Below are 12,051 nucleotides of genomic sequence, written 5' to 3'. Positions count from 1 at the left end.
TTGTCCGCCTTTTCAAATTCGTATTCATGAAGCACAATACTAAGAGAGAGTAGCATATAGCATTATAACCGTACATTTTCTTGTGGTTTGACTTAATCTCAGCATGCTTCTTTACATCCTATGATCTTTCAATTCTTGTGAACCAAACATCCAGATAGGAAGAAATCCTGTGTTTTTATATTCTCTATTTTGCACGTGCATTCCTATCCTATTCATGTCTATTTCCTATCCCTGCATTGTTAGAATCCTCAAATGCAAACAAGTCGTTACACAATTACTTCTGTTATAGATATGTGTCAAATAAAACCTTGTGTGGTTTGTCCTGCTCCTGTTGCGATGTGTTCCACCCCAGCTCAGCTGCTCCAACAACAGAAGGGTTCACCACAGCAGGGATCCACTCTCCAGACTGTCTTTCGCCGCCTCAGATTTTCTTCCCCGCCGCCGGCAGCCACGACAACTGCATTACCATCATCAACTGAGCAGACGACCTCGAGGACTACACGGGTCCGCAAGAGAGGTCGCACTCTTCTGTGTCTGCTTACGTTATGCATCACTTAATATGATGGCATGCTACTCTATCATCGTGTTCACCTATTAGACTCCGAGTCAGGTCCATACTAATGCTTAAACTTGAGTTTTTAAATGGTTGTGGATTACATATTGCGGAAGCAATCAGTACTATCTGTCTACTATCTGGTTAATCTTGGGTGTCTACTATGAGTTTCATGTTGGGTGCAAACAAACATTAAAGGAGTCATTATCTGTATTTTTAACTAAAGCTATTATCTGCCTGCTATCATTGGTTTTAGGTCTATCCATAGTTTGCTACCAGCACTCTGGATTTGTGCATGCACTCCTTAAATAATCTCAGTGTGTTTTATTCCTATGCATGTCAGTTATTGTACACAACGGAACTGAACATCTAGAGCAAAAGATATGAGCCTTGCGTGGTAATAAAATTTCATGCATACGTCGCTCCATGGTGGGCGCAAAGGAAGCCCCCCTCCACCCATTTCGGATTGTAATCAAGAGGAAGATAACTGTTCTGAGGGGGATTCAGAAGGAGAAGACCACTCCTATTTACCCCCTGAGGTCTTCGCTCTAACTTGGCATGCTGATGTTGGTAATATCATGCATATGGTGCCTTGCATTGCTTACTTTATACATCAAATATGTCATCTTCTTAGTTTAGACATGCTTTGTGTGAATGCCATCTGTTTAGTTTCTTTATTGTATATGTGAATCATGCAATGCCATCTTGTTGAGCCAGGCATCATATATGTGAATTTTGCAATGCCACCCTGGTTAGCCAGTCATCTTATATGTGAATTATATCATGCCATCATTTTTTATTACATGTTAAATTTGTCAACAATTTTAGTACATTCAATTACTCTTCCTGTGCATCAGCCATTCGGCGCGGTCATGGAAAAATCTGGAGTGGAAACAAGGTCTTCAGAGCAGACAATGCTGTCTGACAAAGCTCATGTCTTGCTGGTTACAGATAGCTCCTCAGAGGAGGATTTAGAGACAGATGACCAGTCCTATTTCCCCCCTCGAGGTGCATGCTCCAACTTGGCAGGGTTATGCTGCTCATATCGTCCATATGGTATCTTGCATTGCTATATCATTTGCTTAGTTTAGACATGCTTTGTGTGAATGCCACATGTTTAGTGTCTAATTACAATATATGTGAATTATGCAATGCCATCTTGTTGCAAGACATCATATATGTGAATTATGCAATGATATCTTGTTGCAAGGCATTATATATGTGAATTATGCAATGCCATGTAGTTTAGCCAAGCGTCATATATGTGAATTATATCATGCCGTCCTTTTTTAATATTTCTCGTTGCATTTGTCGACAATGTTTTTATATTCAACTGCTCTTCCTGTGCATCAGCCATTTGAATTGGTGATGGAGAAATCTGGAGTGGAAACAAGGTCTTCAGGGCAGACAATGCTACCTACTGAAGCAGATATCTTGCTGGTTACAAATAGCTCTTCAGAGGAGGATTCAGAGGCAGATGACCAGTCCTATTATCCCCCTGAGGTGTATGCTCAAACTTGGCAGGGTTACATTACTCATATCATGCATATGTTGTATTGCAATGCTTAGTTTTTACATCATATACACAATATTGAATGCCATCTCCTTAGTTGACACATCATATATGCGATTGCCCTCTGCTCACTTGCTTAGTATATAAATCATATATTTGAATTATATCATGCCATGATGTTTACATAGACAGCATGTATCTGAATTATGGCATGCCAACCCATTTTCTAAAGACATAATATAGTTATATCATCTCATCATGTTTACATAGTCATCATATTTTGAATTATGTCATTCTATCCGTGAATTATATCATGCCATCATGTTTCCAGCGACAGCATGTTTGTGATTTATGGCATGCCAACCACTTTAATAGACACATCGTATAGTTATATCGTGTCATCCTGTTTACATAGTCATCATATTTTGAAGTATGTCATTCTATCTAGTTTAGTTAGCCATCATACATGTGAAATTATGTCATGCTATCATGTTTAATTAGCCATCATATATGTCAAACTATGTCATGTTATTCTGTTTGGTTAGAAAACATAAATGTGAATTATTTCATGCCCTGTTTTCTTCCCTACTGTCCATTGCACCTGTCTATCTTACAATGTCTGTACATTCAATTACTTTTCTTGTTTATCAACCATCTCAATTGGAGGGGGTGATGGCAGTATCCGTGGGAGTAAAAACACGGTCTTCAGAAAAGATCGTGCTACCTGTCAATGCAGATAGAACCATGGTTCTACTTCCCCAAGACTCAGGCAGATTGTAACCCTACCCAGTTGGACAGAGAACTAGCTACACCCCTTATAACCCCAACCCCAGGAGATAGTAACCCAGTTCCAGTTGACACATCACTGTCTCCACCAGAGAGCACCCAAACACGATCAGTTAGTAAGGCAACTGCAGTGCCCAAAGCACGAGGACCACCACTCCGAACCCCAAGTCAACGCTTAAAGCAGAAGAAGAATTGTTCTCAGGTCAGGTTGCATAGCTATGGCTCATACTACTTTGGTCTTGCATCACTGTATTTACTCATACCAACTAATTTCAAATTTGAAGGATGCAACTGAAACTCCAATGGCGCAACAGGTATGTTTTAAACCTGTTTCCTTAACGTGATTGTTGTTGTAACTTGCTCTATGTTGATTTCAGTTTCAATTGAATAAACAATTATGTTCTCATGCCATGCACATTACAAGTGTTGTTATTGCTGTGTAGTTTCCCACACTTATACTCTGTCTATGCTGCTTTGTATTAAATAGATATGATTCAAACTGTCTCTATCTTGATTTGGCAACATAAACTAGAATGATATAGACCATACAATGACCATACTACATAGATATATGTTTGTTTCGTGCTATTATCCTGTCCACCTTACTACTGAATTGGTTTACCAAAATGAGTTTCATATACAACATGGTAAACCTGTGATGTGTTTGTTTGTTTCTCTTTTAGAATGCGGATAAAATATTGGAGAAGAGTACCCCGTTATGCAATGGTCAAGGAAGTAATGCAGATAAGGTTCAAGATAGTGACACATCCCTGTTGATCTCCAAGAAAGCTGATAAAAACTATATTGAAGACCTAAGGCAACCCCAAAGTCATGTCTTGATGTAGTGTTCGAGTTACTGGCTACTACTGCTGGCACCAGCTCTTCGAACTCGCTGCCTGAATCAATTCAGCTTCTTGAGTCTCGACTTCAAGTTGAAAGACATCGATAAGATGTTATGCGACAGGAAGCCGAAGGACTGAGGAAGTCCCTGCAGAATTCAGATGCATACCTTATGGTGCAACAACAAGTGCTGGAGGATTTAAGCGCCGAACAATAGAAAGTTAATAAGCTTACTAAGCATCTTGCCAGCATTATGGGTACCCAGGATATTGTTTCTTGAGCACTTCTGAAGTGGTTTCATTGTTTTGCTGCGGCGTTTATTTGCACTGGTCACGAACTTTGACAACCAGTGTATATGATATGCAGCTTTGTTCCTTATATTTGCACTAGTGGTGAACTTTGATGCCCAGTGGATGTAATATGTGTAATAGTCGTGATAGCCTAGTGTAAGTTGCTTGCTTATTTATTTCCTTGTTGTCTTGTTTATTTGTTTGCTTGTAGTCAGTGCAGTTCTTTTTCCGCGGTTTGCTAGTGGCCGCAATAACCTATTTTTTAAAACTAGGCCACAATAACCATGGGCTACATATTTACTGTATTTACCATGGGCCTCCTATGGGCCATAGAAACAATGGGCCTTCTAAGGGTCGTAGCATCAATGGGCCTTCTACGGGCCGTATGATCGATCGGCCAAACATGGGCCAATAACAGACCGCATTATGGACCGTAAACGGGCTAGATTTGAAATCATCCTTTCATGGGCCAACCATAACGGGCCGTCGTTAATCGGCCGTATTTGATGACGTTACAAAAACGGCCCAAAGGATTAACGGTCCGCAAACGGGCCAATTGTAACCATGGGCTAAATTTGGCCCACAAGAAGAAAAGGCCAGTAACGGGCCATAAGTAATCGAATGCTGGAAATAAGCCCAAGAATAAATCGGCCCTGAGAAGGCCGAAAGATAACACGGGTTGGAAACGGCCCAATGGAATAATGGGCCGTTAATGGGTATAAAGCGGTACACTATTCATTGCGGGCCAGATTCACCACGGGCTGTTAATGGGCCAAGAGTTACAAATGGCCTCGTATGGGCCGAAAGATATCATGGGTCGTACATCGGCCAGAAGTTACAACGGGCTGGAATCATATTGGACGGCCTAGATGAAGCTACTAGGCTTAATTCTGATAGGCCGTAACGTGTCGTGAGTTAGCGGGCCGTAAATGGGCTATATACGAACAGGCCGTTAACAGGCTTTTCGTGGGCTGGCCCGTTACCTTTTGACCAAGTCAAACGGGCCGGCCTTTTCACCGAAATGGGCCTCTGTTGGGCCGTGCCACGTGCCGACGTATCATAGGCGCCTCCTATCCAATGAATGGATGACATCTGTCCCAATGGTGAGCCAACACGTGTTTCCTCCGACCAATGACAATTTTACACGTGGAAAATCCTCTTTAGTCCGGGCTGTGAACGGGTTATCGGATCCAAAACCGGACCCGATAGCGTAACGGCGACCCGTTACGGTGGATGCCACGTGTCGGTCACCCTTGACGAAAGCACTTCTATGACGCGTGATTTATCGTCATGGAAGTGGACACTTCCGTGATGATAATTTTGATAATGTCATGGAACACTTCTACGACAGCACAGGTATGACTATCTTGATTCTGTTATAAAATTGTCATGGATGTACATACATGACAGAAAATGTGACCTACTGTGACCAACACGTATCATCACGGAAGTGTCTTTTTTGTAGTGGAGGTTGTGCGCCACCTCATTGGCGGGGTGGAGCCACCGCTCACCGCAGATGGTGCGAGTGCAACACACAAACCTGTAGAGTGCAAGCTTCTCATCGATGAAGCACGTATCCTCCAAGACCATGGTTGCGATGGCCTTCTCGCTCGCCTGCTTGCCGAAGATCTGGCCCTCCACGAGCCGGTGCTGTTTGAGGTGTTGTAAGTTGTACTGCTACTCATCCTGCAGCATCTTGAACATGGAGACCGATGGAGCCACCTGCTCCTCCCCTGCCATGAAAGCATTGAAGTGTGCCTGTGCTATGGTGAATCCCATGACTGGAGCGGGTGCCTGATCCTCGTTGTACATATCCTCCATTGCCCGCTCCTCATCATTCCATCTCTCCTCCCGTGAGCTGGAGGCATTCTTGCCTCAATGCGGTGCGCACACTCGTCTTCCCAGTCATGCATAAGCTCCGCGGTCTCGTGTCGGTGACGCCACGAGAGCTTCTTCCACAACACACATTCAGTCTTGGTCGTTGTGTCGACAATCGTGGAAGGAGGAGGAAGGGGAGCAGTGGTGCACCGGCGGAGGTCAGATGAAGGTAGATGGGACTCAGACGTGGTGCAGGTTTGTGTCGGTCAGGCGAAACACAATTTAATTAGCGGGCGCCCAGGCAAGCGGAGCAATGTCTTGAATACGCCGACCAGGTGGGGGAATGACTTCTCGTTCGTCGTGCCAGCGTGAATGTTGGCCAGATGGACAGATTGTAGCCTGCTTGAATGCCATAGGAATTTGTCTCGTAGCCCATCCGGTCATGCTCAATTTGAACTGATATGAACGCAGCGCTGAGAGCGAGCGGCGGGCCAGACCTCTGAATCGATGTGTATTCAGCGCCATTAGGCTGGCATGCGCCAGTGACCGATCAAGTCCGCTTTGGACCAACATGAATGCGGCGCGAAGAGCGGAGTAGCGGTTGGAGTAGGAAAAGACAGATGATTTTGTGTGGGTCGGGGTGTCGGACGCCTACATGACGGAGGTCTGGACACCCGGATACCTCCCCCAACATTGCTTCCGGTTTACAGAAAGCCGGACGTGTGGGCCTGTCCGCGAACATTTGATGGACGACGTTGGAGGGCACGAACTGTAGAAACCGCACAGTCCCGACATTTACAGACGGTTTGATGCACAACGTTGGAGATGTCCTAAGTACATGGCAAATTTGGCATCGGAAAAGCCCTAAGTAGCACACGTGCTCTACTTATATTCTGCCAATATTCTTTGCAACTTAACAATTGTCATGGGCCTAGAATAATTTTGTGGAATCCAATAAAATATGTGTTATACTTAAAATTATATATTTTTTTTTCTACACTTCCAAAATAATACAGATGATGCTCTCAAGTTTGAAAGGCAACCATGTGTTAGTTCTGGTAAAAAAGCATAGTCGAACCCTCAAAATTTAGCCCTTCAAAAGCTGTTTCAAATCTTAACTCCTCAATAAAAAGTGCTTCCTAGCTTAACTCTTAAAGGTTAACCCCCTAAAAAATATTCTGCATATTTTAAACACAAATTTAAATTATACAATTTCATAATTGAATAAAGGTAGCACATCATACATAGCACAATTAGATGGTTTATTACCACCTAGCATACTTTAAACTACATAGCATATTTTAAACTACATAGCATAATTAGACAACTTTAAATTGGTCATCATTGTTGAAGATATCGTCCCAATTCACGCCGGAGTAGGAAAGCCAGAGGGTCCGGCCTCATCGGCGTTGTTGCCACGCTTCTTGGGCTCGAACCACTCTTGTTTCGCGGCGACTAGCTCCAGATTCTTCCCGATGGGCTAAGCCATATAGGTCTTGTCGATAGCTCGGCCTCGAGCTGATTAAATTTCAAGCAGTCTTAAACCTCCTCGGCGCGAGAGACCACTCTAGCGGGAGGCTCGATTAAGTCCGGGGCGGGGCCATAGATGGGAAATTACCTTCGCCCGGGCGAGTAGCGGCAGACCACACGCCGCCTGCAACGTGGACTGGTATGTGCCGAGCCACCGCTTCTCCACATGTTCGAATTGTGGATCTCCATTGCCGAATCGCCCTAGGCCGCACGCCGTGGTACTTCTTCGGCAGCAGCGATGACAGAGACATGGATCTCGAGCGGGCGGGGGCGGCGGGTACTCGGGTGGTTGCGCCGACCCGTTCCGGACGAAATGCGGATACGGGGTGGCCCTCCTCATCGACGAGCTCATGGTAGCAAATGTGGCTAGACTCATCGATTCACGTGACGTCAGTAGGCGCTCGTCAATCAAAATGTGGCACGAGGATGGCGGGGGCTGCACGGTGGCCGAAGGGGGAAAGGAAAGTGGCGGAAGTAAGAAGGTTGGTGCCTGCGTGGAGGCAGCCGAGCCAGGGAGAGCGACATCCAAGCCACGGAGGAAATCTTTTTTACTGAGAAGTGGCTTCGGCTGCTCAAATTTGAGGCACAACCGATATACCGCATTCTTTTTTTGAGAAGTTAAACTGGATGAGAGTTTGGCTATTGTTGCCATGAACATGTCTATGCATGTTAGGCCCTATTTGGCAAAACACCACTCCTCCAGGACGGAGCGGAGTGCGCGGAGCGCCGGGTTAGCAGCTCCTAAATTACAATTACATGTCGCTCCGCTCCAGAGCGGAGAGGGGAGGGATTCCAAACAGACTCTCAGTCCTACAAATTCGTCTGTGTCATCAATCGTCGTTGGCTTTTCCTTTTCTTTGCAGGAGCATAAACTCCTGTAAGACTTGCGATTCCAGTACACAGGTCGATGCAGAGGCGACATCCATTTCGGTTAGGTTCTTGTGAGTGCGGCATATAGGCCAGCGTTGAATTTTTTTAATTTAGTTCACAGTTGCTGTTTCTTCGTCATTCCACTAATTGTCACCGCTCCATGTCCTGGCTTCACGGCGGCGGCATTAAATATTCAACAGAATCTGTTAACCGTTGAGATGTGATCGACACCCGATACAGGGATCGCTTGCCATCTATTCGCACCGCACCAGGGTTTCAGAATGGCATTCAAGACCGATCCGTCCCGACGTGATCTCGCCACCAAACCAAATGCAAACCGTTGGAGAAAACATAAACACCTTCGTCCTGGTCGGACGCAGCGGCCACAGCTCCACTACTTCCTCTCCGGCATCTACTTAAGAACTGCAAAGGTTTTTCTTCCGACAAAGAATTGCAAAGGTGAGCTTACTTCTTCTTCTTCTGCAAAGGTGAGCTTACTTCTGTAGCCCTTTCCCCTTCTGCTTTGCTGAATCCAGAACCAAGAGAGACATGACGCTGGATGGTGGGCGCAGCCGTTCCTGAGCCGAGGTGTATCTTGATGTGCAGAAGATGCCGACGTTGTGCATCACGGTGGACATGGGGTGCAGCCGCTGCACTGCCAAGATCCAGAGGGTCCTGTCCACCATCCAGGACCGAGGCAAGTTTGTCATCGAGAAGATCGTGTACGAGGATAACAGGGTGCTCGTGTCGGGGCCCTTCGACGCCGACAAGCTGACATGCAAGCTCTGGTGCAAGGCCAGCAACGTCATCAAGAACATTGAGGTCGTCAAGCCGCCGGTGGTAGCCAAGCCGAAGGACGACCCTCCCAAGCCAGCCCCGTGCAACCAGCTGGTGCCGTACGCGTATCCGCTGCCGTACCCGCTGCCGTACCCATCGGCGTGCCCGTGTGGCTGCGCTACGTCGTACTGCGAGTGCCACTCCAAGCCACCTCCTCCGGCACCGGCGCCGGCGCCCACGTGCCAGTGCCCGGCGTGGTCATCTTGCCACTGCCACACCTACCCGCCGTACCAGCAGCCCATGCCCATGCCGTGCACGCCGATGGTCATCTGCGAGGAGAGCCCGCCCGCCTGCACCGTCATGTAACTGCGACACGGTGTGCACCATCTCTTCGAAGCCTCCATGTATCCAGTCCATGAGTGATTTGTTTGTAATTCTTTCAATATATTTCCTTAAACGTCTTCGAGCTTAATGATTTCTGTCGAATAAGTGAGCGTTGTATATATGTTGCTTAAGGAATCAGGAATTCCCAAGCAGCCTAGAGCAATTTTCACCTTGTTCAAAGATCCTTTACTCTTAGAATTTGGAAATACAATGCCTTGTTTTACTTTTATATAAAGTGTAACGGATTTCTTTCACCACTTAAATTACAATGCCTACCTAGGCCGACTGATCTAAATTCGGAGAGCCTGAATCTGGAGGCTGTTGATCTTCATGGCATTGATTCTGACATCCCCGAGGAGGAGGTTAAGGCGGCCATTGATGCTATGACAGGTAACAAGGCCCCGGGACCTAACGGCTTCACGGTCATTTTTTTTGAGAGATGTTGGCACATCATTAAAGATGATGACATGGGTTATCGAACAGTTCAGTAACCTCCAAACGATAAACCTACACTGGCTTAACTCAACCAACATTGTGCTATTGCCAAAAAAGGATGGGGCGGAGTTGATTGGGGATTTCCGCCCCATTAGTCTATGCTACTGGTAAGATCATAGCCAAGGTGCTGGCAGTCCGTCTTTCCCCATTGATGAACAACTTTGTCTTCAATAAACAAAGTGCTTTCAATAAGAGGAGAAGCATTCACGACAATTTCATGTATGTTAGAAATCTAGCAAGGCCGCTACATAAACACCTTCCCTTGTCTGCTCTTCAAGCTAGACATTCGGAAGGCCTTCGACTCGGTGCGATGATGGTACATCCTTGACCTGCTACATCGTCTGGGCTTTCCGCACCGCTTCCAGGAGTGGCCGGCGGCTCTACTTTGCACTTCCTCTTCGTGCGTTCTTCTTAATGAAGTTGCCGTGCCTCCCATCTACCATGGCCGCAAGATTAGATAGGGGTACCCCCTCCCCCTTCTCTTTGTCCTGGCAATTGACCCACTTCAAGGGGTTCTGGACGCCTCTACGAGACACAACCTCTTGCACATGGTCAGAGGACGATGCCCAGCTGTTTGTACCTGACTTTACGTGAATGACGCGACGGTCTTTCTCACGTCGACAAAGGAGGATATACACAACCTTGCTATAATCTTAAATCATTCGCCGAGGTTACCGGTCTGGCCACCAGTTTCGAGAAGAGCTATGTGGTTGCCATCCGTTGCCGCCAGTTAGACCTTGATGAGATCCTCCATAGCATCCCTGCCGTTCGCACGTCCTTCCCATGAAGTATCTTGGGCTCCCCCTCTCCATCTGGCAACTGAAGACGGTGGATTTCCAACATCTTGAGGATAAGGTTGTTGCAAGACTGCCTCCCTCGCAAGGAAGAAACATTACCACGGATGAATGTTCAAACTGGTGAAGTCAGCGCTCACTTCTCAAGTCATCTACCACATCACACCACTTGTGATCCCCTCTAGTGTCCGACAAAGTGTTAACAAGATTGAGTGTGCCTTCCTGTGGTCAGATGGAGAGAAAACTACCAATGCGAAATGCAAATTCAACTGTGAAACCATCTGCCGCCCTATTGACCTTGGTGGACTCGGTATCCTGCATTTGGGCAAATTTGCGAGGGCTCTCCGCCTGCGATGGCCTTGGTTGGAATAGAAGGATACCACCAAACTGTGGGTGGGCCTCGGGAACCCGTGAAACGAGGTGTACATCGACCTTTTCTATGCCTCCACTGTCATTTCCGCCAGTAATGGAGGCAAGACGCCATTCTGGGATGCCCTATGGTTACAAGGGAAAAACCAAAGCATATCGCCCCCTCATTTTTGTCGCCGCCCATGGAAGAGGTGGGTGGTGCGGGATGCACTACGGGACCTTGCTTGGGCCCGTAGTGCAGCCCGTAATATTATCGAGTTTGTAAACCTCTTGATCAGACTAGAGTAGATCACTCTCCTTGAGGATGTTGACGATGACATATCATGGAAATTTGAGGCAAATGGAGAATACTCGCCTGCTTTCGCGTGTAGGGCCTAATTCTTTGGGTCCACGTCGACTACCATGAACAAGACCATCTCGAAGGTTTGCCCCCCTCAAGTCAAGTTCTTCTCTTGGTTGGCGATGCAAAGCAGGAACTGGAGGGCCGACAAATTAGAAATAAGGGGTTGGAAAATTGTGGTCTTTGCACCCTTTGCTGGGCCGGCCAATGAAACTTCCGTCCAACTGTTCTACAAATGCTGGTTCACGTTGAGGGTTCATCGGATGGTCAAGGAGTGATTCACTAGTGGAGAAATGGCTACCCACAACTTTAATTGTCAGCGCCCTTTCTAATCACAAATAGTGGTGGCGTTGGCATATTTGGTACAACACCTTTATATAGTTAGTGCTCACGTTGCTATTTTTCCAACACAACACAAATTTGTGGGCCCATTTGTACTGACCAGGCACAAGCTAATGCTGGCGTTGTATTTCAGTCAACACCGTAGGTAATTAGTTTAGTGCTGGTGTGCTACGCCACAAATAATTTTGAATCTTTTTTATTATTTTGAATCTTTTTATTATTTTGAATCATTTGTATATTTTTATTATTTTGTATCTTTTATTATTGTTTTGTATCTTTTATTATTATTTTGAATCTTTTATAATTTTGAGTCTTTTATTAATTTGAGTCTTTTTATTATTTTAAATCCT

General features: G+C 46.0%; 1 protein-coding gene across 7 annotated transcripts; it reads left to right on the top strand.

Moving 5' to 3' along the window:
- The first annotated feature begins 8,448 nt into the window (after window positions 1-8,448).
- LOC125537950 (uncharacterized) lies at window positions 8,449-9,550 on the top strand. Of its 7 annotated transcripts, none has more exons than XM_048701267.2 (2): window positions 8,449-8,631; window positions 8,737-9,550. In XM_048701267.2, the coding sequence occupies exon 2, from the start codon at window positions 8,810-8,812 to the stop codon at window positions 9,341-9,343; it is 534 nt and encodes a 177-aa protein (XP_048557224.1). In that variant the 5' UTR covers window positions 8,449-8,631; window positions 8,737-8,809; the 3' UTR covers window positions 9,344-9,550. The 7 variants fall into 7 exon arrangements, with proteins under 7 accessions (XP_048557224.1, XP_048557221.1, XP_048557222.2 ...); XM_048701264.1 differs by having other exon boundaries at window positions 8,467-8,688; window positions 8,807-9,550; XM_048701265.2 differs by having other exon boundaries at window positions 8,508-8,688; window positions 8,810-9,550.
- The last annotated feature ends 2,501 nt before the right edge of the window (window positions 9,551-12,051 follow it).

Source organism: Triticum urartu, chromosome 2A (assembly GCF_056163025.1).
Source record: "Triticum urartu cultivar PI428250 chromosome 2A, HENAU_Tu73, whole genome shotgun sequence".
NCBI classification, from domain to species: Eukaryota; Viridiplantae; Streptophyta; class Magnoliopsida; order Poales; family Poaceae; genus Triticum; species Triticum urartu.
This window is presented reverse-complemented; position numbering and strand designations above follow the sequence as displayed.